At 30.8% G+C, this 26,277-nt stretch overlaps 3 protein-coding genes and 1 non-coding gene across 4 annotated transcripts; all 4 read left to right on the plus strand.

Annotated features, from left to right (window-relative positions):
* The first annotated feature begins 4,573 nt into the window (after positions 1-4,573).
* Positions 4,574-9,285, plus strand: LOC107008135 (ATP-citrate synthase alpha chain protein 3). Its single transcript, XM_015207058.1, has 12 exons — positions 4,574-4,999; positions 5,624-5,800; positions 5,870-6,031; positions 6,156-6,236; positions 6,605-6,656; positions 6,947-7,061; positions 7,209-7,290; positions 7,812-7,907; positions 8,044-8,145; positions 8,239-8,355; positions 8,448-8,564; positions 9,001-9,285. The coding sequence occupies exons 1-12, from the start codon at positions 4,901-4,903 to the stop codon at positions 9,070-9,072; spliced, it is 1,272 nt and encodes a 423-aa protein (XP_015062544.1). The 5' UTR covers positions 4,574-4,900; the 3' UTR covers positions 9,073-9,285.
* A 4,832-nt stretch (positions 9,286-14,117) lies between these two features.
* On the plus strand, positions 14,118-15,299 carry LOC107025722 (peroxidase 5-like). Its single transcript, XM_015226474.2, has 2 exons — positions 14,118-14,346; positions 14,459-15,299. The coding sequence occupies exons 1-2, from the start codon at positions 14,134-14,136 to the stop codon at positions 15,221-15,223; spliced, it is 978 nt and encodes a 325-aa protein (XP_015081960.1). The 5' UTR covers positions 14,118-14,133; the 3' UTR covers positions 15,224-15,299.
* A 783-nt stretch (positions 15,300-16,082) lies between these two features.
* On the plus strand, positions 16,083-16,155 carry TRNAF-GAA. Its single transcript has one exon. It is a non-coding gene; the product is annotated as a tRNA-Phe (tRNA).
* Positions 16,156-22,908: 6,753 nt separating this feature from the next.
* On the plus strand, positions 22,909-25,407 carry LOC107002483 (S-adenosylmethionine synthase 1). Its single transcript, XM_015200531.2, has 2 exons — positions 22,909-23,065; positions 24,012-25,407. The coding sequence occupies exon 2, from the start codon at positions 24,013-24,015 to the stop codon at positions 25,192-25,194; it is 1,182 nt and encodes a 393-aa protein (XP_015056017.1). The 5' UTR covers positions 22,909-23,065; position 24,012; the 3' UTR covers positions 25,195-25,407.
* Positions 25,408-26,277: the final 870 nt, after the last annotated feature.

The raw sequence follows: 26,277 nt of genomic DNA on the forward strand, positions 1-26,277 counted from the left end.
GATAAATTACACCAATTGCCCATTTATAGTGTATGTGTAATGACAAACCTCTCCCTGATCATACCTAGGGATTCAAAGTTGGGATTATGTATTGTGAAGGGTAAATTAGTACTTTGATTTAAGGCAGCTAGAGGAGTGAGCTGTCAATTGAAGTGCTGCGTTACGTGGCACATAATAAACGACGCCGTTTAGCTCATTCTTTTAACAAAAATGGCGGGAACGTAAATGCTCGTTTCCCACCAAACAATCTCACTATCCAAATCAGAGGCAGAGTCATAAATAAATGAAAAAAAATAATAATTAGGTTAAGAGTGTGGAAAATTAAATTTATATTCATAATAATTAATTAATGAATTTTTATATATATTATTAGGGGTGTGCATTTGGTTTTTTCAGTTTGATTTTGTATTATTCAGTTTAGATTTTTAGATTTGAAGAAGTGTAACTAAATTTGAACCAAAATAAATTTAGTTTGGATTTTTTCAGTTCGATTAATCGGTTATATTAATAATTAGAAGCATAACAAAGTTATATTTGCAATTTAAATTTCTTAAATTTACTTTTAATATAAATCACAAGTAAAAATGTAAAATACAATATTTAAAAAGTATATCAATTATAGATGTCAAAACATAAAAAAAAAACTAATTCATAATGAAAATAACTAAAAAGGGACAAAATGTTTAACTCCAACTTAATTCTAAACACATATATATAATTTGATTTTTCGATTTTTCAATTTTCAATTTTGTAAATTTTAAATCAAATCAAACAAAGTAAATTATAAATTCAAAATTAAACCAATCCAAAACACCAGTCAAAATTAAAATTCGACTTGATTTGATTTTTCAATTTAATTACCCCTACTTATAATATATTTAATATGGATAATTTTTAAATCACAAAGAACAAATATTAGTCGTAAATTACATCCAATTAATGTTTAACAAGAAGTTGTATATGTATTGTATATATATTTATCGCTTAATCAGATTTTATTTAAATTTTAACTTTTGAGGCTGAATTGTTTAATTAGGTTTTGACATCGTGTGCTAGTTATGTGAACTTGGTCTACTGATTTAAGTTCCTAGGGATATTAATAATTAGATCAATACAATTAATGAATAAATAATATTAAAAAATAGTATAAGTAATAAATAACCAGAACTCGTTCCACTTTTATCTTTTTCTTGCCAGTAAAAAAATAGTAATAGTTAAAATATCAAAAATAAAATACAAGTATTCCTAAATGATGACAATTTGAAGATGAAAAATTTTCGTTGCAATTAAATTTAAGAAAAGTTGAATAATTAAATCATCTGGTTTATGCAAATGATATTATCATACTCACATATGTTGATAAAAAAAACTCTACATTTGATCATGAACTCCCTACAGCTAGATGAAATTCAATCAGGCCAACTTATTAATAAAGGCAAGAGTTATTTTATATGTTCAACAAGATTGTACAAGTCATAGTCCTAAAAGTGGTGGATATTAATTTACGAGAAAAGGTTTTCCGTTAACTTATCTTGGTTGTCCTATTGGTCATATTAAGAAGCGAAAGATTCATTACTCATTACTCGAAGCTAATCAAGAATGTATGGAAGGGAAGGTTGTTGTCTTTTAAAAGAAAAGCGATTAATCATATATTGCAAAGTATTCCTATATACTTTTCATCTGCGATGTGTCCACCAAAATGTGTTATACATGATATACGTAAGATTTTTGCTAAATCTCTATGAAATTTCAAGGAAAAAGCAAGGGCCAAATGCTTAATTGTTTGGAATGACTTTATCGAAGGAAGAAGATGGGGTTTTGATTTTAGATCTCTATTTGATGTTTCGAAAACATTCATTAATAAATTATGGTGGGATCTTAGATCAACCAACACATTGTGGTCTAACTTTATGCGGAACAAGTACCGCAAAAGACAATAGGCCACAAGTGGTAGAATGAGAGAGGGCTCTCACGTATGGGAACTTATGCTACAAGTTAGAGATTTCATGAATCAGGAGATTTGGTGGGAACCAAAAAATGATAAGTGTAGTGTTCAGTATGATAATTGAACACAGTTGAGGGCACTGCACTATTACTTGCCCATTAACCATGATTATTGTCAATTAGAGAAGGTACAACACCTTATGATTGTGGAGTAATGGAATAACAAATTGCTACATGTGAACTTATCGAAAGAAGTGAGTAATCACATAACTTTAAATCTAGGCAGAAAATAAAGATTTGATGAAAGAGAAAAGCCGTAGTGAATGCCTATTGCTACTTGTAAATTCTGTATTGGTAGCACTTGGGAATTAATGAGTTCGAAAAATAACAAGACTGATAAAATCATGTATTTGAGGGAGAAAGGTTTGCCTTTTAAATTTTCTTTTTGTAATGGAGACTGTGGCATGTGTGGATTCTAATAGAAGAGGTGCTAGAGAGAATAAGAATTATCAACTCTGTAAAGTGTTGTAGCTGCAATAACAATTAAGAGGAGGCACGTGATTATTATTTTATGGGAAAAGGGTCTGATATACCCCTCAACTATGTCATTTGGAACTGATATACCCCTTGTTATGAAATTGACTCATATATACCCCTACTTATAAACAAATGGCTCACATATACCCTTTTCCTCTAACGAAAATGAAAAAAAATACTTTAATCTAACTTTTTATTATTTTTTTCTACAATATATAAACCCATATGAGTAAATTTGATCCTCGTCAAACATATTTTTTTGATTTTTTTTTGTTTTAATGACTAATTTAGAATTATTATTTTGGTAATCAAATTTATTTATGTTTCACTAATATTCTTGTAAAACTTATTATAGATGACCAAATTTTTTTCTTCGAATACAAAAATTAAATTACAATATAGACAAAAAAAATAGTTTAATTTTTTTTAAACAAAGGAATAAAAGAAAAAAACAAAATAAGAATAAGAAACTCAAATAATTATAATAAAAGAAGTCAAAAAATAATTTATGTATTAAAAAAATTAAAATATACATTGAACTTTGATAGAAGAATCATATATATCCCTAAATAATTTTTTAAAAAAATTAAAAGTAATAAATATAAATTTAAAACTAATTTTTTTAACTTTCGTTAAATGAAGGGTATATGTGAGCCATTTTATAACGGCAGGGGTATATGTGAGTCGTTTATATAACGGTAAGGGCATATATGAGCCACTTTCATAACGAGGGGTATATCAGCTCCAAATGACAAAGTTGAGGGGTATATCAGACCTTTTTCCCTTATTTTATTAAATGCCCCACAACTAATTCATGGATACACTTTGCAAACGCATTCAAGGCATAATTGAAGTAATGTATACATAATGATCTGCTAGCTATAATTGATTCACTAATTATTATAAAAGGTACTTGATGAAACATGGGAAGTTTTTTGGTCAATCTCAGTCGACATACATTGCATAAAATTATGAACTGAGCAAGAAGAGGTGAAGGTGGTTCACATATATAGGTAAGGAAATAGATTGACCTATTACTTATCTACCACAATGTTCATTTTAGAGGTACCAATGTCAATCAATTTAATAATATGGTAGAACTACCACAACTAGCAAGGAAAATCTTAGTAACAGAACAAGGAAAAATCCCAAATATACACATTAATTAAGAAGATACAAAACAAAGGATTCAATACACAAACAAGGAATTAAGGATCAAAGACGTAAATTGAAAGCAAATGCAACCATAAGAGATAAAGTAACAACTAATCGGATTCACACATCTACTTCTCATTAACGGTTAGGGGACAGTTGAGTTGGAAATACCTCTTGAAAATGAATCTCTTCATAGTGATATCATTTTTCAGGGCTCATTCTGCGTAGAGGTAAAAACTGAAGAGTATTTATCTCCTCGAATGATTCTTGATGAAGAATATTGAATCGTAGCTACAAGCTCATAGATATGTTGTTTGAACCTGTTTTGAATGAAAGAAATCTTTAAGGAGGTCCATTTCATGACACTCATGAGAAGTTAAGTGTAGAGGTGTAATTCACTCAAGCTCAACAATATTGGTTCAACAACAGACGAATTTAGAGCTAGTTTGGAGGAACAACAATCAGAAAACTGGACGGAGGAGTGTTCCTCGACATCAATTTTAGATAGCTTTCCTTTTTTTAAAGATTTTTTGCTGTTTGAATATAAATTCGGATCACTTTTGGGCCTGAATTAAAATCGTTTTTAGTAATATTAATAAGTTCAAATCTTAGCGATAGTCATTACCAAAAAAGCTTTAATATTGATAAAAAAGAGGTGATATTCTTTCCATTTTAATTTATTTATTTCATTTTCTAGGTACATTTTAAATTTATTTTTTAATAATTTTTAATTCTATTTTTTCACATGTTAAAAAGTACAAAATTAAAGAATATTTTAATATTTAATACATATCGTTAGTTTCCAAAAATTTCTTACTTTCTATAATAAAGTGAAAATCAGACAAACAAATAAAAACATAAACGGATATAATTTTAGGATAATGACATGTTTTTTAATTAATATAAGGCGCATGAACAGATAAACAAAGTTCAGGGGAGCTAATAACATTATCAAGGAAAAATAGTTGGATTATGAAAATCAGGCAGCATCATTATTCTTCCCAATACAGTATCTTCCATTGTTAAAAACGCCCAACTACCTACTCCTCTGTCCCCACCCCCACCTCAGCTCATTCATCTCACTCACCAGTTGTTGCCTGTTTGGTGAATACCCACAATTCTTCTACCTTAAGATAATTCCATAAATTTCCTAGTTCTAGATCTTCGTTTTTTGTAATCAATTATATACCCACCAACTGTTTGTATAATTGTTTGAGAGAGAGAGAGTTGTCGTTTGTTTGGATTGTAAGAAAAACAGAGTAATATGGCCAGGAAGAAGATCAGAGAGTATGATTCAAAGAGGCTTCTAAGGGAGCATTTGAAACGCCTTGCTGGCATCGATCTTCAGATCTGCTCTGCTCAAGTAAATTCCTTTTTTTTTTAAAGAACTTAAGTTATTGAACTGTTGCTGTCGAATTGTAATGGAATTTCGGTTATGAGGTGTACTTTTGATCTTTTGCTAGTGGTTTTTGATCTATGCGTCTTTTTTCTTATCTGGGTGTTTGTTGTTTGATCAGTTCAGTTCGAATCCTACTTCCTTTTGTTCCTCACTACTTCCTTATTCCCTATTTTTGTTATTCCGAATGTTAGAGTTGAATGATTGCTTCGTTGTTATGATGAAGTTTTGTAGAGGTCATGATGTATTTTCCAATTGCAAAGAATGATTCTTTTATTTGTGGAAAGCTCTTGTTGAGTGGACAATCGTGTGTTGTAAGAATAGTTATCTACCTATTGTAGATATACTTGGAAAGCACCTCTTTAAGCTACTATAGAGTCCTTTAATAAAAATGAGATGTACTTTACAAACTGAAAGAAGCTTGGCGTGCATCCGTGTTTGGTAAGATGAAAAATACTCTACATGAAATACTGATATTTGGTTACGTAAATTATTTTTAAAGGTGATCATTTGGACTATCTGACATTATTTGTCGTCATTTCCATTTATTTTTTCTCGCCAGAGTTCACATGTTTATTTGGTTTTTGGTAGGTGACAGAATCTACAGATTTTACTGAGTTAACAAACAAAGAACCATGGCTTTCATCGACAAAGCTGGTTGTAAAACCAGACATGCTGTTTGGAAAGCGTGGAAAGAGTGGCTTGGTAGCTTTGAATCTGGATCTAGCAGGAGTTGCCGAGTTTGTAAAAACACGACTTGGTGTGGAGGTGAGCAGAGGGCTAAGTATTTTGAATCTTTTACTGCTATAGTCATCTTACATGTGAATTTGTTGCTAGGTTGAAATGGGTGGCTGCAAGGCACCTATAACAACATTTATTGTTGAACCATTTGTTCCCCATGACCAAGAATATTACCTTTCCATAGTCTCTGAAAGGTTGGGGTGCACAATTAGCTTTTCAGAATGTGGAGGCATTGAGATTGAAGAGAACTGGGACAAGGTTAGTTGGTTCAAAAAGTTTTAACTGTTGTTTCCTCCTCTAACAACTATTTGTTTAGACAAAACTGGTTAACTCTATTTATTCTGGTAAATTTACAAGATTTATTTGTTTATGTAACATACAGGTCAAGACAATATTCCTTCCAACAGAGAAACCTATGACCCTAGAGGCGTGTGCTCCACTGATTGCTACTCTGCCCTTGGAGGTGATCTGAAATTTTTGTTTTTGTTTTATACTTCTATTTTCCTTTTAGTCATCAGTCTCGATCAAGCCAGCATAATCTGTCAGTCATAATAGTTGGAATGGTTTTCTAAGAGCAAAGTCTTGGATAAAACTTAAAAAAAGTGTGTTATCATATTGTGTATTGCTGGCAATTCTTAAGGATTATTGTTTTAGGTTGTATTATTGTGTAGCTATTTTCGATATTTGATCTAGTTTATATATATTGGTCTACTTATTGCTGGACTTTCACCTTTGTGTTGATAAATATTCTGACTTCGAAGATTAAGGCACTTGACTACTAACATCTCATCAACCATCATGATACTTAACCTAAGTTTCTGGTTGACTCAGGTACGGGGAAAGATTGGCAATTTCCTTATGGGTGTTTTTGATGTGTTTCAAGGTATGCCATGCTTTACGGTGATACATCTTTCTAGCATGCATTTATGTTATACTTCTCTTTTTCTTTTATCTTTTGGTGCTATCTTTTAGATAATTGCCAGTGACTATACGTGGAAAACATAATTGAGTTTATTTGTTATATAAGCAGATGAAGATGAAAATAAACTTCCTGTTGGTTTATGTTAAACATTGACCTGTTCTTAGAAGCTAGTTTTTTCATATTTTCACATCATTATTCTCAAATATGATTTCATTGATTATGCAACTCTGTCGCTTTGTCTTTGATCCCAGATCTCGATTTTAGTTTCATAGAGATGAACCCATTTACGCTCGTAAATGGTGAGCCTTACCCATTGGACATGAGGGGAGAGTTGGATGACACAGCAGCCTTCAAAAATTTTAAGAAGTATGTGATTCTCACTTGTTTTCCGCATGTTGAATTGTCTATTCTTGCTTCTTTTTTTTCTTTCTCTTGGGAGAGTCTGAAAACAGTGTGTGTATTTCCAGATTTATTAAACAGTTTGCTATTGTATCATCCTCTGTGCCTTGTCAGGTGGGGAAGCATCGAGTTTCCTCTGCCTTTTGGAAGAGTTTTGAGCCCTACCGAAAGCTTCATTCACTCTTTGGATGAGAAAGTAAGTTCAGTTATTTGTCTTAATCTAAGGGTGTTTTTGTTGCCTGAGTTATCAGATTTACTTGTTTATTCTTGTATAAATTATTTTGTTAGAGAAGAAATTTTATCTTGGATTTTCAGTCATGAACTGTTATGGATACTGAACTATTGGAGGAACTTTATGCATTGCTTTAGAGATCCATTATATCCAAGAAAATCGTGCCTTTAAACAGCATTGAATGGTTTTTTAGTGATCATTTACATTGTTCACCATTTATTCTGTGCTGAAGCCGTGGTGCCATACAGACTTGAGGGCTTGGGGGTGGTTATGGTTTGGGAAATCATCTTTTTTGAAATGCTGTTTGAAATTTTTTTAAGTCTTGAATGCTTCTGAAGGTTAAAAAGATTTATCCTTGAGCTTTGGTGGCTGGCTATCATTCCTGCCAAACTTTCTGGTCTTCCTGATGATACTTGCTCTACTGGAATTGGAGTATAATATCTGCAGCTTTTCTGTTAATTCTGTCTTGTCTTGACATCTTGCAGACTAGTGCCTCTTTAAAATTTACAGTTTTGAACCCAAAAGGTCGTATCTGGACAATGGTGGCTGGAGGTGGTGCAAGCGTTATATATGCTGATACAGTAAGTATATTCTGAACTTGTGATGCAACAACTTGATGCAAGGAGATATTTTCTATCTTGTCATTATTCCTCCTGCATGAAATGTCAACACTAATAGCTTACTGCTTATATTCTCTGTTTTTGATGTCTTAACCAGGTAGGGGATTTAGGCTATGCCTCTGAGCTTGGTAACTATGCCGAGTATAGTGGAGCTCCAAATGAAGAGGAGGTTCTGCAATATGCTCGAGTAGTTCTAGATGTATGAACTTGACTGTTCTCTCTCCTGGTCAATATGCTCATGTGGTGTTTGTCCGATTTTAACTTAACCAGTGTTTGATTTGATGTTTTATAGTGTGCTACGGCAAATCCTGATGGGCGTAAGAGAGCTCTGATTGTTGGAGGTGGTATTGCCAACTTCACTGATGTAGCTGCTACTTTCAATGGGATTATTCGGGCTCTCAGGGAGAAGGTTGGCTGTGTGCTATTTTTCACACTATAAGTTTTTTACTTTTTCTATAGATAAGAGGCAGTAAATAATGTTTTTCCTTTAAATCCGAACAGGAAGCCAAGCTAAAAGCGGCTAGAATGCATATCTATGTACGAAGAGGTGGTCCAAATTATCAGACTGGTCTAGCAAAAATGCGCGCCCTAGGAGAGGAACTTGGAGTTCCCCTTGAGGTATGAAATAACACTTGGGTAAAATTCTTATTCCTAAGTGTTACAGTGACTTCAGTTCCTGAATTTCAATTATAGTACGTAATCCTTTGACATTTTTGAGGATTCAAGCAACATAGATACTAACCACACATGCCACAGATGAGGGGATGTTGTCGATCAGAATTTGCTTTTATTTGATCCTAGGCATTCTATTTTTTTAGTTACATCTTCCCAACTAAATCAATTAGCCGGACCATGGTGATGTTAATTCATAAGTAGCTTGGTCCATCTTCATAGATGTCTGAGGATGGTTTGAGGTCAGACATAGAATATAGGAACATGGACTTCCAAAGATGCTGTTACCAGTATTGTTCTTAATACACCTACTTCCTAAGTTTTCATATTCAAGGGAAGTAAGAGATAAGGTATATAATTTGTGTCGATTCTGCTATTGCAGGTTTATGGACCAGAGGCTACAATGACGGGAATTTGTAAAGGGGCAATTGATTGCATTATGTCTGAAGCATAAGTGGCAAATCAGAAAGAAGACTTGTGTTACATTCTTGCAATTAAGAAGAAACTTTGTTGGATATTTAATTTGCCTTCTGATATTGTTTTGTTACAATTGGGACCTTCAAGAATAATTTGAGATCCTTTTGTTTTACCTGGAAACGAACAGATGCGTGTGTTCCATCCAGCAAAACACATTCCTTAAATTAGCAAATTTTTTTTGTGTGTGTAATAGAGTAATACGTATTTAGAAATATTCCAAAAAAAATATATATATCAAAAACGCGTAAAAGTAGAAATAAATCACGAAACCTAAGTTGTATAGGATCTAGTTAGGATTTATTTGTCCAATTCGTATTGGAATAGAATTTCTAGTACTAACCAAATTTGATTATTATTATAAATAGGGTCCTGTAGCTCATGTGTTATTAAAATCCTACGGAATTTTCAAACGAATAATCGTTCCAACTTCCAAACATACGCCCAACTCTAAACGTTTGTCCTCAACAAATACGATTACTTTGCAAATATGTAGGTAATTATTCTTTTTCAAAGTTAAATGTCCAAATATCTATACTATCATGCATGTTTTTAACTCGTTAGAATATTAATACCTAACACACGGTCAGAAATACAAATATTGCAACGAACAACAAATTAGTAATCATTGACTATCTTGAATTTTTTTTACAAATATTACAAAATCAAAACACTTATAAACAGTTTCAAATAAATAGGACTAATTGTAATTGCTCACGTCACCGTTTGGTCTTACTACTATTAAAATTTTAGCCACTCTGCAGGTCAATTTCTTGATCGAACAGCCTGTTGGCTAATACTAAATCATGCATGTTTCTTGTTATTTTATATACCAAACTCACGGTCAGAAATATAAAAATTACAATAATACAAATTGACTTTCTTGATTATTTTTTTTAATTGTTAATGGTTTTTACAGATGTTTCGGCGTAGTCAAAATAATTCAACAATATTAAGAGAAAACTATAGTTTATTATTTAGAGCCAAATGTTAAATACATCCTTAATTTTTACTAGATAATAAAGTACAATTTTATCGATCTACTTTGAAATCTACTGCGTATGACATTAGTGATAAATACCATGAATATGTTTATACATAGTGTAGATATAGATCTTAATCACAAAATATTATTACAAAATCAATGAATATAATTATTATAGAAAGGTAATTTCACAAATCACTCCCGATATAATAAACGTCACCCTTGTTATATATATATATATATATATATATATATATATATATATATACAATATTGTTATATAAAGGTAAAATATAGCAAGAGAAATAGGTTCTTAAGAATTTGGTGAAAATGAATAGTCGTTGTACCAAAGTTTTAACTTTTTAAATTAAAGAGAAAAGGGTCTGATATACCCCTCAACTTTGTCATTTGGAGCTGATATACTCCTCGTTATTAAAGTGGCTCATATATGCCCTTACCGTTATACAAACGGCTCACATATACCCCTGCCGTTACAAAATGGCTCACATATACCCTTCATTTAACGGAAGTTAAAAAATTAGTTTTAAATTTATATTTATTACTTCTAAATTTTAAAAAAATATATGATTCTTCTATCAAAGTTCAAGGTATATTTTAATTTTTTTCATACATAAATTATTTTTTGACTTCTTTTATTATAATTATTTCAGTTTCTTATTCTTATTTTGTTTTTTTCTTTCATTCCTTGGTTTAAAAAAAAATTTAACTATTTCTTTTGTGTATTGTAATTTAATTTCGTATTCGAAGAAAAAATTTGGTCATCTGCAATAAGTTTTACAAGAATATTAGTGAAACATAAATAAATTTGATTATCAAAATAATAATTATAAATTAGTCATGAAACAAAAAAAAGTCAAAAGAAAATATGACGAGGATTAAATTTACTTATATGAGATTATATTTTTTAGAAAAAAATAATAAAAATTTAGATTAATTTTTTTTTTCATTTTTGTTAGAGGAAAAGGGTATATGTGAACCATTTGTTTACAAGTAGGGGTATATATGAGCCACTTTCATAACAAGGGGTATATCAGCTCTAAATGACAAAGTTGAGGGGTATATCAGACCCTTTTCCCTAAATTAAAAAAAGCCTGTTAAGAGTTGAGACACAACATAATTAACGAGTAAATTTGGTCACGTTAAAATTTAAATTTCAAACTTAGATTCAAAGATCAAAGGGATTATAAATAATGTGCAGAAATAGAGACCACTTCCCAAATTCCCAGTAATTAATTAATTAAGAATACTTCAAAACATTAAAACTATTTGAAAGCTTAAGCCATCTGCTAAGAAGCAGTCGCTGTTGAAATTACGTACGCGTTAGCAATCGATCTATCTATCTTACCAAGTAAAATCACTGATACATTAGATATTTGATACCAGATATAGTACTGGATGAAGTTGATATCAGATTTTCCATATGAAATTGCTTCTGGATACACATAAGATACATGGTATTTATATTTAATATACAAATATATGAAATTGTGAAACTCAGATACACTTTCAAAGAGATATAATGAGAAGGAGAGGAATAAGAGAGGAAGTGAGGCGAACGAGTTGGAATATTCTAAATACATGTTAATTACGCTTTGAATACAGTGTCTGAAATAGAACACACCTAATCTAACTCATGATACATGTATCAGAAATTTTCAATAAGGGGGTTAAAAATTCGTAGAAATAGGCATACGGAATAGCTGGAGGGGGTTCAACATCTACTATATATACATAAAATATTATCTTAACCATGTATAAATAGTATAATTTTCCGTCAAAGGAAGTTCGGACGAAGCCCCTTGTACCAAGGTGGCTCCGCCCCTGATCAGAGTGGTCAAATGATCAATAATAATATGTTTTTTTCTTGTTTCCTCTTTTCTCCTATTGTTGTGATGCTAACTATCAGGGGTGTCAAAAGAATATGAAGAATTATCTGCACTGAACTTAATCAGACCAATTTATATAATTTTTTAAAATAAAATAGTAAATTTTTATTTAAGTGTATAACCATTCCGAACAAATGAAATTGTCCTTTTAATTTATAATTAAAAAATATGGAACCGAACCAAATAACTACCTTACATGTAAATATATTTTCAATATAAACAATATGTTAAAAAATTAATCTATAAATTATTTTATGACATTTTTTAAATATAAATATAATTTAGGTTCTAGACCTCTAGCTAGTGACTAGACGATTTTGAGTTTACTCTTTAATTATCCTTTAATTAATTCGATTTAAAATTAAAAGATAATATAATACTCTTTCCTCCAAAATTGTTTGTCAGGGTAAGGTTATGCACTTTTCTTAAGAAAATTTAATACAAGGTTAAATTTGTCTAATATAACCTTACTATAATAAGAATATCAAAAGCCTATGTAACTTTTCAATTGAACAAATATAGTAATTATATTAAGGGTAGAATTGAAAAAAACGACTTATTAATTCATGATTGTTTAAATTGACAATTAATTTTGGACATCTAACGGATGGAGTATATAGATACTTCATCAAACAATACGGTGAAATCTATGCAAACATTTTTATTAAATATATAAGATCAGACAATATGACAACAAAATATTACACTCTTGACTTTATTGTGAAGAATCAAAGTGCTTCTTCAAGAACATACTTGCGAAAGAAATATTTTAATAATAAAATATTTTAAGGTGATACTTCAAAGTAAAAGAAAAAATATGGAAATCAACTGAACCATACCGACATTGAAGAAAACATGATATGATTGAGATGGTTTTAAAATTTTGATTTTGGTTATATATTATAAAATACCCGAAAAATGGAGATGACATGATTTTATAAAAATAACCGACTGAATTGTCTCATGAACACTCCTAGTTCCGTCCACTTTAGTTGTCATAGTTTTCCTTTTTAGAGTCAAATTATAAGAATTTTGACTAATATTTTATGATGTGTTTTTTCATCATATTGATATAAAAAAATTTGCAAATTTAAGTACTTTTATATAGTTTTTGAATATATAATTTTTCTTTTTTAAAATATTAAATTAATTTAATCTAATTTAACTTTAAAAAATAGTCAAATGAAATTATTTTGAAAAGTGTAACGTGACAATTAGAAAATAGCGAAAGGAGTATACAAAATATAAGCTCTGGCTTTCATATTTCAGGTCAATGGAGTAGATTCACCTAATTTGTCTTAAAAAAATTAAATTGTTTCTCAGCCACCTCTTAATCCAAACTAAAATGTTAATATTACCCACTAGTGTAAAGGTGCAGGTTGATTGAACAGCCTGTTGGCTAACACACGGTCAAATATACAAATACGCCCAGCATTAATATTTTTTAATTTGATATAATTTTGAAGTTTTTTTAAAAATTACTATGAGTATTATATATATATATGTGGCTGGCGTCATGGTAGTCGAAACAATTCAATAATATTAACAAAAAATGTAGTGTTGTATTAGAGCCAAAATGTATTTACACGACGTAGCCGTCGATGACGACGGACAGAGAACGTATTGGCTGGGTATATGTGAAAAATTACTAAAATTTCAATAAAAGGTATGAATATGTTTTGAATTCATAATTTTATTGGTTCATTTGGTTGCTTTCATCAAACTCTATTGAGTTGTAATATTTCCTTTTCTTATTGAACGTCTGTGTTACATACTTTATTTTTGTTTTAGTTGTATTTGAATTCATACTTTATTTGAAGAATAAAGAGATTAAAAATAATGTGGCTCAAAGTTAAATAGAGACCATTGTCCAGTTCCCACTAATTAATTAAGAATAATACAAAATATTAGAATTATTTTGGAGGCTTGAAACTATCTCCTGATTAATTAGAAGCAGTCGTCGCTAACTCATTGAAATAACGCGTTACTTACCAATCTAACTTACCAGGTAAAACCAAAGACTTCCCTTCCTATATATACTCTATCCTTCTCTATTCCCTTTCATCAGTAGTAATTAAGTTTTAAATTTGTCATAAATAGTATATTAATTACTCCACTTTTCAAATCCCTATAACTAAAACACATAACGATGAGAAGTGCTAAATTGTCAACTTTGTTCATCTTATATATCTTCACTGTTTCTACACTTGCAAGTGCATCTGATCTTAAGGTTGGTTACTATCATTCAAGTTGCCCAAATGCAGAATCTATCGTAAGAAAAGCAGTCAGCAAAGCCGTCTCTCGTAACCCTGGCCTTGGCGCTGGCATTATCAGGATGCATTTCCACGATTGTTTTGTTAGGGTAACGTCTCATTTTTTAGAAAATCAAACAATTTTTTCTTTTGATTTTGCGTGATGAAATTAGTAAAAGGTTAGTTCAACTAACAATATCTAACTTCATATAAATGATTCAGGGATGTGATGCCTCAATCCTTTTGGATCCAACTCCAGGGAATCCAACAGAAAAAGAACATCCAGCAAATAATCCAAGCTTACGGGGCTATGAAGTTATCGACGAAGCAAAAATTGATCTAGAATCTATTTGCCCAGAAACGGTTTCATGTTCAGATATCATTGCATTTGCTGCAAGAGATAGTGCTTTTAAGCTTGGAGGCATTAGATATTCAGTTCCATCAGGTCGTCGAGACGGAAGAGTATCCATTAAAGACGAACCAACCGCAAACCTTCCCCCTTCCACTTTCAATGCTGGAGAGCTTGAGGAAAATTTTGCGAAAAAAGGACTTTCTTTAGATGAGATGGTTACACTTTCGGGTGCACATTCTATTGGAAGATCACATTGTTCTTCCTTTTCAGATAGACTTTACTCTTTCAATTCAACTCACCCACAGGATCCTACAATGGATCCTAAATTAGCCCAACAATTGATGAAGAGATGTCCGCGTCCTTCTACCACTGATCCAATTGCTCCACTTGATATTGATACTCCAAATAGGTTGGACAATAAGTACTATCTCAATTTGAAGAATAAGAGAGGAGTGTTAACCTCAGATCAGACGCTATGGAACAGTCCTTCAACAGCTAGGATGGCGAGGAGTAACGCGATTCATGGTGCGAATTGGGCTCATAAATTTGCTGATGCAATGGTGAAAATGGGATCCATAGAGGTTATGACTGGGATACAGGGAGAGATAAGGAAGAATTGCAGGGTTGTGAATTAATCTATTAATACTTTTTTTTTTGTTCTTGTAATTGTATCATCACATTTTTTTTATTCATTTTCAATGTCGATAACAAAGTAACTGATTCTTTTCGATTGTCATCATTTAAATATATTGATTTAAGAGATTTTGCTTATTTTCATGGTAAAGATATATGTTGGACAACTTTTATTTACTATATCGTCAAAAGAAAGGGGCACGAATAGCCTTAAAGTACTGTTCCATGTTCCAGAGGTCTTCGAGCCTTGGCATTTCGAATCCCGTTGAATGGCGGTTCAACTAGCAGAGACTATTAAAACAGCTGGAGTAAGAGGTCCCAATATTTTGGAAATGTTCTTATTGTCAATTTCCAAGCAGTTGGGTGATATTAAAATGGAGCAAAATTATAAGAAAAAATAAAATTAAACTAAGGAGCAGTTTTCCAAAAAAAAAAGACCAGTTCCCAGTTGCCACTCTTAACTAGGAACACTTCAAATATGTACACATTTGAAATTTGTATCATGCAAAAACCAAAAAAAAGTTGATATTCATTTTTCTTATAATATATTATTAATATTAAAATCTGATCAATTTATTTTAGAAAAAGGCCTCCATCTTTGAAATGCTATGCGTAAATAATGAGAATAGTTACCTAATACGGATTAGATTAATATTTCAAACTTGAATACGTTAATGAACTGAAAATTGTGAAAGCAATATGAAAATGATTTGACGTAAGGCATTCAAACTTCACAAAATATAACGTTTTACATGAGTTTAATGAAAGAGAACAAGTAAATATTTTATTTTACTGGTATATAAGTCTTAACTTGATATTTAAGTTAATAAATAGTTAATACGAAATGTGTAATGTCAGATAGCGGGGATAGCTCAGTTGGGAGAGCGTCAGACTGAAGATCTGAAGGTCACGTGTTCGATCCACGTTCACCGCATTTTTTTTATCTCTTTAATTTTGGACCTTTTGGGCTTGGACCCGCATTCCACTTTCTTGGGCTTTGGAGTAAATGGGCTTGAACCCGCATTCCAATTTCTTGGGCTTTATTGATTTTAACTCTTCTCTTTCCTCTTGAAAATTTTGACATGGCCATTTAACTTATACCTCTCTTTTGACTTTTATAGCTTTTGGGCGTATACTAAATTCAAATATAGAATACTTGAAGTTAAAGCTTTGCCAAAATCAAACTTTAGAAAAAATTCCTAAATTTATCAAGGAGAGAAAAGAGTTTATTGAAAATGGAATGTGTACTGTATCAATTGGATTGAAGTCCGACAAAACTCATATTCATGCACTGCAGTAGACATTTTTGGTAATGTCATTGCAACAAGATTTTTGCCTAATATGTGTCATATATGGCGTAATATACTTGGAATTTTGGACGCATGGATTTACTTGTATAATTTTATATAAATTTAAATATCTATTTGTGCATATTTAAAGTTGAAGTATCGGACGTGTGTTTCACTTCATTTTAAAAAAAATAAATTGAACCTGTTTGTTTTAATTGTACTCTTACTAATATATTTCAAAAAAGTTTTGAAAGAAAGATAGTTTATAAAAATAGATGATTGTTATATCACTACTGCAATCAGACTGGAGTCTTTTTCTTTTTTCAATTTCTTGTCTCAATATTTCTTGCTAAAATAAATTGTGAGACAATGATTGATTAGTAATTTATTGTCATATTTTTTTGTTTTGCTCACAGATAACTTAGTTTGTTCAATCATCTTATAATGACGTAAAAGTTGGTTGGCATGCACCTTCAACCGACAGACGTCCCAATAAAAGTAATATACTTTTCTTCATTTTTATATTTATTGAAGTGCATCTAAAATTATATCATAATGTTATTAAATTAACTTCCATTCAGATATGTTCCACCTTAAACTTTATATATTTACTTTGTCCTTCCAAAAGTATTTAGTAGGTGTGATTCAAGTTGAGAGAGTAAAATTGATATTAAAGAATAAAGATGTAGACAATGTTGGCTATGCTCAAGTGGCTATATTAATGATTTGATCATTTTTGTAATTTAGTTATTTTTATTGAAACTAATATAAATAGTCTCCAAGTTTTTATATTAGAAAAATAGGGTTAACAAACTTTGATATAATATAGAAGGAGGCTTTTTATATGAGTTCATGGAAAGATGGTATTTCTTTAAGTAGGATTTTTATGTACGAGTTCATTTATCTTTCCCGTCCTTTTGAATTAATTCTTATTATTATTAATGTATTTTAATTGAATCTAATGATTAATATACTTTTACCATACATTTGATAAATAGTAGTAGCTCATAGTTGTGTTATTATTAAAATATTATTTTATGATTTTAAAATTCTCTACTATCTAGTTTATTATAAGAATGATAATTTTGTACTAAATTTATGAGTACTTTTGATTTTTTATCTTTAGCATTTATAGATATAAGTCACGTTTTGAGTGTGTGTTTGTCCATTTTTAAAAATTAAAGTAAATTAAAGCCAAATTTTCCCCCCACTTGTATAGTACCAGTAGAGGAGTAATTATCATACGAAAACTAGCCGTTGCGACTTGCGATGTCATGGGAAGGCTTTTTCTTTTTTGATTTTTTTGCTTTTAAGGATTTGGACATAAAAAATTCAATTAAATCTGCGCCATTGCTTTGTATGCAAGATGGAATAAACAACGCATTTAAGTTATTAGAGCTTGAGAGCAAGTAATTAGTGGGATAGAATTTCGGAATTAGGTAATTAATACCTCAAATCAAATTTGAGATAAAGTTAATTTCAAATTTTATTATTTTCTCTATTTCATTTTATGTGGCATTTTTCGTTTTTCGAGAGTCAAACAGTTTAACTTGATCGAACACTTGCGCATGAAATCTTCAAATTTTTTGAAACAAAATTTATATATTTGTAAACTACGTAAAGAATACTATAAGTCACAATAATTGACAATTCAATATGTTAAAAGAATTCATGAAAAATTTATGATAAAAAATAGACTTATCTCAATCTCGAAATATAAAAAGTGCCCCATAAAATAGGACGAAGAGAGTATAAATTATTGGATTTGTCCCATTACCCAATGACCTTACCGAATTCTGGTTGAAGATTATGAAAGATTTTAGAACGGGGCTGGTTTCAAAAATATCTTAGCAGTTGGATTTCTGATTAAATATCATAGTTATTGCCTTATTGGAGACAATTTAATACGCGCTGTACCTACGTCAAGGCTAATGGATTCTTGATAATCTATTTATAATTTCTTTTTATTTTTTATTAAGTCCAATTAAATTTTAAATTTGTATCAAAAATTTTACATAAAAAATAAAACACTTTTTCATAAAAATAACTTTGTATAAGAGAAGTCAAATTTATAACCTCAAAATAAAAATAAATTATATTTGTCACTCTATGACGACAATTTACAGCAAATAATACTTACTGCTCAGGATTATTTTCCTTTTTTTGTGTTTTGTTTTCCGGATACATTTCCTTTTTCTGTTTGCATTTTCCGATGCAAAAATAAAAAACAATTGCTGCAATAACGGTACAGATTGTTTGTGGATTTGGATGCTTCATGTGCATGTGCTTCATCAATGTCACCAGTCACGAAGAGATCAGACGCCAATCTACTTATACTATAAAATACTCGTTAGAAATTTTTAGTGGTTTTTTTTTTTAATTATAAATAGTTATTCTATAGAGATTAATCTATAATGATTTTGATATTTTACAAATTAGGTCGGACTAATTCATTTTTATCGTGCGTCACCAAATGATCGGCCCAATTCACAAATAAATGGCCTACAAATTTGACGGGTCAATCCATTTTTTTAAAAATTATTTTTTTTTGTACTTAATAAATTATATTATAAATTATAATTTAAAAATATTATCATAAATATCGACAAAACAATATTATATGATATTAATCTTATTACTTGTTAATCAAATTCACAAATAAAATTATCTTTTTATAATATTTATTAAGTTTTTTTTTTCAACTAAAAGTATAAATATCTAAAAAGAAAAATATTAACCTAATTGTTTTGAGGTTGAACTCTCTTTAATTTTAAGTTTTTAATATTATAGTATTTTTTTAATTAATTTTTATCGGCCCATGGGCTGGCCCTACCGATGTATCTCAGGCCTTACAAATCAGCAAGCTTATTTAGGCCGGGCTAAAAAACTCTTTTCTTGAATGGGCTCCAAAAAACTTAGCCCACTCCTATTAAATTTCGGATTAGGCCATACCGGCTTAACCGACCTAGCCCATATTGATGGCTCTAGTTACAATTTTTGCATAATAATATGATGAAAAATGGACGAGGGAGTAATATTTTTCCTATTTTACCTTTGCAAACATTTTTAACCTTTTCAACTTAATAAATTTTTAACTAAAATTTGAAAAATGATCACTTTGTTTTAAAATAAAAAAATATTATAATTTTTTTTAATTTTCTGACCAAATTTTTTAGTGCATTGGTCAAATTAATTAATTAAAATAAATTAATTTATTTTGTGTAAAAGTCGTTTGATTAATGGAATAAGATAAATTAGTATTCCAAATTGTTGATCGTGAGAATTAGCTAATTAGAATAAATATTAATAATATAATTAAGGAGAAAATATAAAAATATATCTTCAAATTATTACATATCATATCTAAATACGTATACCTTCCGTTATACTTTGAATCAAATAAATGAGCTTTCTTACGATATTTAGATAGCGTTCTTTTCTTTTACTGTTGCCGTTTGAATTTTTTTTTTGCCCCTTTCATTAGAGTTTTATATGCTATACTATAACGTTTCACCTCATTTTGCCTAGCAAACATTTGGAATTTGGAAATAGGAGCATATATATGTCACGTTTGACTTCAACTCACCTGAGTAGTTAGTTGACAGTCTAGTCTAAGTTTACATGTAACAGATTAAAAAAAAAACAAGATTGATCCAGCTTCTCATCATTAAAAGTTAAATTTAAAGTACGTAATTAGACTGTAATTGCACTAAAAGTTGATTAGTCTAATGTTATACCAGGAGTTGATTCCTTTTAGATCTCAAAAAGAATTTGTTTAGTCCTAATTAATTTTTCAATTGGTGGGAACAGTATTTACCTACCTTATCCTTCCATGCTGCATGTGTCATGCTTTATCTGATATTTTGATTCAGTTGTTTTCTTTAGAAAATGAAAAAAAAATAAAAAAATGGTCTAATTTTAAATTAACAACGTGATCAATTCAAATTTCATTGGTCTTTTGACTACATAGCCATTAATTTATTTTTAATTAGTTCCGGTATTAATCATCTAAGTGGCAACGAAGCTAAAGGGCACTGATAGATAATCACGCAAGTATGTTTTGAAAATACCTTAACTATATGTAGTATTATTAGTTTGTTAAAATGAGGTAACAATTAAATGGGTTAATAGCTGAAACACTATTATTCTTTCATTTTACAAAGAAGAAAAAAAAAAGGTCAGAATTGGCAATTAATGAGTTGAGTAAGTTACGCAATATTTGTGCTAACGAATTATAGCAAATACTTGGTATCATGAGAAAAATGATACAAATAATATCGAACTTTGAAAGTGACATACCCTTGCATTATTTGATTTTGTATTTTAAAGGTATATATGTGGTCATGTAGACATTATAAATATTACATTATTATAAAACGTAACATATTCACGTGGACACATATAATATATCTTTAAGATATACTATTAAATAGCAAAGGAATAAAAAGACGTTTGATAACGTAAAAATAATTTTAACTAAAATTAAAATATTTTTCAGATTCTTTTTCCCTAATATAATTGATTAAAATATGTGTAAAATGAGTCAGACATCACATTTTGATTTTATTTTTTTGACAATTAGTAAGTTAATTTCCTAGGCATTATCAAGTTACAATATTGTTACTAGTGTCAGCTGATAATAGGCTAACCACGAGAGAAAATGACAGGATTGAACATTTTCAAGCAAGTTTAATGTGAAGGTTGGTGAGTGGCTTTCACCAAACCTTTCCAACTTATCATATAATAATATGTATAATATATAAAAAAACTTATACTAAATAGTTAGAGTTAATATCTCGAAAGATCATTCAACTTTAGAAATTTATTTAATAAAGTTATTAAATTTTATTTTGTATCAATAAAATTGCTTAACTTAGACTTTTATTTCAATAAAATCATTTAACTACTAAAAAAACATTTGATATAGTAAAAAAAATTATTTTCTATGTCATATAAACATGCACCCTATAAATGAATTAAAAATTTTAAAAATTGTTAATAAACTTTAGGAACAGACTTAATTAACGAAATACATACTTTTATAATATTAAGTACGTAAGCATTATGACATTATTATAATTATTTCCAAAAAAAAAAACATTACACAAAATTGACTAGTTAAAGTAAAAAATTAAGTTGAAAAAATTTTAACGTTATAAAAAGAGATCAAGATTAACAGAGCCAAAATATTTTTAAGCTTCAATGAAAAAGTACAGTAATATATAACATTATTTATTTTATTTTTTTGAAAAAAAGTTACAAAACAAAAAAGACAAATTTTATTAGATAATTTGTTTGTGCTAATTATCTGAAAAGTTATTAGTTAAAAATTAATACTACTTTTAAAAATTAACCTTAATTAGATTTGTGAATACAAAATTCATCGATAATTTGTTTGTGCTAATTCTCAAAAATATATACACTAGTGAACCAAAAAATAGAACTCCTAGTTATTTCTTTTTATTTAGTCGTTAGTATATTAAGATAAAGAGTATTTTGTTTCACTAAAGAAGTTTCCCATAAAAAACTTAAATTAGTTTTCTTAATTTTATTTATTTGTAGGGTCTATTTTATATGAAACAAAAAAAAATAATGATAAATTTTGTTTAGTAATTTTACTAACACAAATGTTTAAGTTGAGTGATTTTATTGATATGAAAATCTAAGTTGAGTGATTTTTTTGATACAAAATAAATTTTAATGACTTTGCTACATCAATTCCTTAAGTTGAGTGATTATATTGATATAAAAATTTAAATTGAGTGATTTTTTGGATACAAAATAAACTTTAATGACTTTGCTAGATCAATTCTTAAAGTAGAGTGATCTTTTAAGATTTTAACTCAAATGGTTACTTCAAATAAACTAAAATGTTCTAATTTCAATGGTTTATTAACTTATCTATATATTGCATTTTTTTAATAGCACGTGAAAGCACCAACGCACCAAATTTTTATGCTCCATACATGTGAAAAAATTACAGTAAAATATTTATTTTGATTTTAAAAATCGAATGAAATTAGATAACACCTCTATAATTAATTAATACCGAAACGAAACGCCTCTATAATTGAATGATAATGAGACGAAACCTTCTATAAGCCCGAAGTCAATAGCCCAGCCCGGCTATGGCCCACATAAGGGAGTTGGTAAACACCATATCAACACTAATTAATTCTGTTTTTCCATTAATAAAACAGGATAAATATAATTATGTGTATATGCCACCCTCCTTACCCACCCCAACATTTCATAACCGTTAGATCAACACCCCACACCTCATCAACGGTTCAGATCATTATCAAACAGAAATCAACCACCTTAATTAGTCAGAATTAAGGACAGCACGTGAGCAATGGATGATAAGACCATGGCCATGGAGGGTCTATAAATGAGACTCCAAAGTCTTAAGTAAAAACTCGCAAGCATTTGGCGAACCAAAAATACAAAGAGGTTTTTTCTCTCAAGGGGTAAAAAGATTGCCCCTTTTCGACATTTATAAACCTCTTTTTCTCTTTGTTCGCCGTTGGGTTCTTCACTTTCCTGTTTCTTGAGGTAATTTTAAGTTTAGCTGAATACTAGTCTTTTTCTGTTTCTTTCATCGGTTTTTGCTGTTTTCTTGCTGGGTGTTTTATGACAGATCTGGGGGTTTTGTGCAAAATTTCTTTTGGGGTTTTTGAAGTGATGAAAGATTGTGTTTTTATTTGGTTTGTTTAGGGTTGGTTGTGTTTTAGCTTGAGTGTTGGGAACAGGGGAGGGAAGGAACAGTTTCTTGAATCTGGAAATGAACTAATTTTTCCTGTTAATTTGTCTTTCCATGAAAATTTTGAAATGCTTCTGTATTTTTGCTCTTAAAAAACCCTGCTTTATACTGAAAACTTTGATGTTCTCAACATGTTTGTTTTTTTGTAAAATTATTTTTGTGTGTTCTGGGTGATCTTTGTTTCTTTGTATCATGATTATAAATTACAGTATGTGTTGTTTTACGAAATTACTTAGAGATTAGAAGTAGTTGATTGGTATGGTGGAGGTTTTGTCTTGTAAGAGATCAGCTAGATCTAGTGCAAATATGCTTTTGCCAACTTTGGAGTAGAAGATTCTAGCTTAACTCTATTGTGTTTTTAAAAGTTGTAGATCCTTGTCAAAATTGGTGGTCCAGCTTGATATTTTATAGATAAAAAGATATTTAATTGGGCCTTCTCTTTAATTTTGTCAGGTGAGGATAAATTACTTTAGTTGATATACTATAGGAATAACTTATTTAATTGAGAGAATATTTGGCATAGAATATCTTTTCTTGGTGCATTATCCGATAGCTGTTCTTGCTGTTAGGAATATAAAATTTTAGCAAGTTGGAGAATTTTGCTCAGCATTTCATTGTTTGTTATGTGAACAAATTGCACTGATGCTCTGTATAAAGTATGCTGCAGCTTTATTTCTCTTTATATTGTGCCTTCTTTTATATACTTGAACTTATGTAATTGATTTTATCTTCTTGTAGAATGGAAACTTTCTTATTCACCTCCGAGTCTGTGAACGAGGGTCACCCAGACAAGCTCTGTGATCAGATCTCTGATGCAGTTCTTGATGCCTGCCTTGAGCAAGATCCCGAGAGCAAAGTTGCATGTGAAACTTGCACCAAGACCAACTTGGTCATGGTCTTTGGTGAGATCACAACCAAGGCTATTGTAGACTATGAGAAGATTGTGCGTGACACATGCCGTAATATTGGATTTGTTTCTGATGATGTTGGTCTTGATGCTGACAACTGCAAGGTCCTTGTTTACATTGAGCAGCAAAGTCCTGATATTGCTCAAGGTGTACACGGCCATCTGACCAAACGCCCCGAGGAGATTGGTGCTGGTGACCAGGGTCACATGTTTGGCTATGCAACAGATGAGACCCCTGAATTAATGCCTCTCAGTCACGTGCTTGCAACTAAACTTGGTGCCCGTCTTACAGAAGTCCGCAAGAATGGCACCTGCGCCTGGTTGAGGCCTGATGGCAAGACCCAAGTTACTGTTGAGTATAGCAATGACAATGGTGCCATGGTTCCAATTAGGGTACACACTGTTCTTATCTCCACCCAACACGATGAGACCGTTACCAATGATGAGATTGCCCGCGACCTTAAGGAGCATGTCATCAAACCAGTCATCCCAGAGAAGTACCTTGATGAGAATACTATTTTCCACCTTAACCCATCTGGCCGATTCGTTATTGGTGGACCTCATGGTGATGCTGGTCTCACTGGTCGTAAAATCATCATCGACACTTATGGTGGTTGGGGTGCTCATGGTGGTGGTGCTTTCTCTGGCAAAGACCCAACCAAGGTCGACAGGAGTGGTGCATACATTGTAAGGCAGGCTGCAAAGAGCATTGTAGCTAGTGGACTCGCTCGCAGATGCATTGTGCAGGTATCTTATGCCATCGGTGTTCCTGAGCCATTGTCTGTATTCGTTGACACCTATGGCACTGGAAAGATCCCTGACAGGGAAATTTTGAAGATCGTTAAGGAGAACTTTGACTTCAGACCTGGAATGATGTCCATTAACTTGGATTTGAAGAGAGGTGGCAATGGAAGATTCTTGAAAACTGCTGCCTATGGTCACTTTGGACGTGATGACCCCGATTTCACATGGGAAGTTGTCAAGCCCCTCAAGTGGGAAAAGCCCCAAGACTAATAAGTGCTTGCCTATGTTTTTGTTCTTTGTTGTTTGCTTGTGGCTTTAGAATCTCCCCTGTGTTTGCTTGTTTGTCTTTGTATTTTCTCTTTTGACCCTTTATTTTGTTATTGTCCTGTTTCCATTGTGTTGGATGGATATCTCAGGCCTTGGAATATTAAGGAAAGAAAAAGAAGTATTATTATATACATAAAAATTAGTGCATTTGTGGAATGATTTTCTTTATTGAAAAAAAGATGCTAAATGATGAGTGCAAATGTGCACTAGCAGCTGTGACGTTTTCTGTATTATCATTCGTTGGCTGACAATGAAATTACTGTGTTGTAAGGACCATGTGTTTCATGTTAGTTTGGTTTATCTACCGACAAAAATGTTTGTTTCCACCACTCCCTTTCGCAAATCAGCCAACTAACTCCGCTTTCTAACAAGAAAGATTAAGGCATGACAAAAAAAAAGTTCCCAATACATCGCAACTACTTTTTGAAAAGCTAATATTTTTAATGAGAATTTACTACTTCCCTATATATGATCCAAGTTAATGAATCTGTAATTCCAGACCAACAAGCAATGGTTTCTCAAAGGAATAACTTTTTTTTTTCTGCTTTTGTTCATTTGAGAAAAAACGAAAGAAAAAAAGGCGTTGTTTAAGTTTACAACAATGAATTCGACAGGGATTGTGATCTTGTTGTGTTATATTAAAAGACCACCGATCCTTAGTTACAGATTCCAGAATTGAGCAAAAAAAAAATGAGGTTCTCTTGTTTCTAAGAGTCGCTATAATAAGTTTTTATTGTGCAACTCTAAATTAGTCAGGCCGATGAAAATATAAACACCGTTGGTTAAAGGAAAGTCTATGGAAGAATGCTGGGGGCAATGTCATAGGTCAAATAGGATTTCAACATTGAACCCTTGACTATTGAAACTAATATGAAATAATATACCACTTGAGACGGAATTTGATTTGCTCAGTCATTGATAATATTAAACAAGGGAAACTATTGTAAAAAGCAAATTGCATTCCTAGTCAATTCAAAGTAAAATTCACCATGACCCAGACCTGAACTGACTCACCAATAAGTCTAT

This window comes from Solanum pennellii, chromosome 1 (genome assembly GCF_001406875.1).
Source record: "Solanum pennellii chromosome 1, SPENNV200".
Lineage (NCBI taxonomy): Eukaryota > Viridiplantae > Streptophyta > Magnoliopsida > Solanales > Solanaceae > Solanum > Solanum pennellii.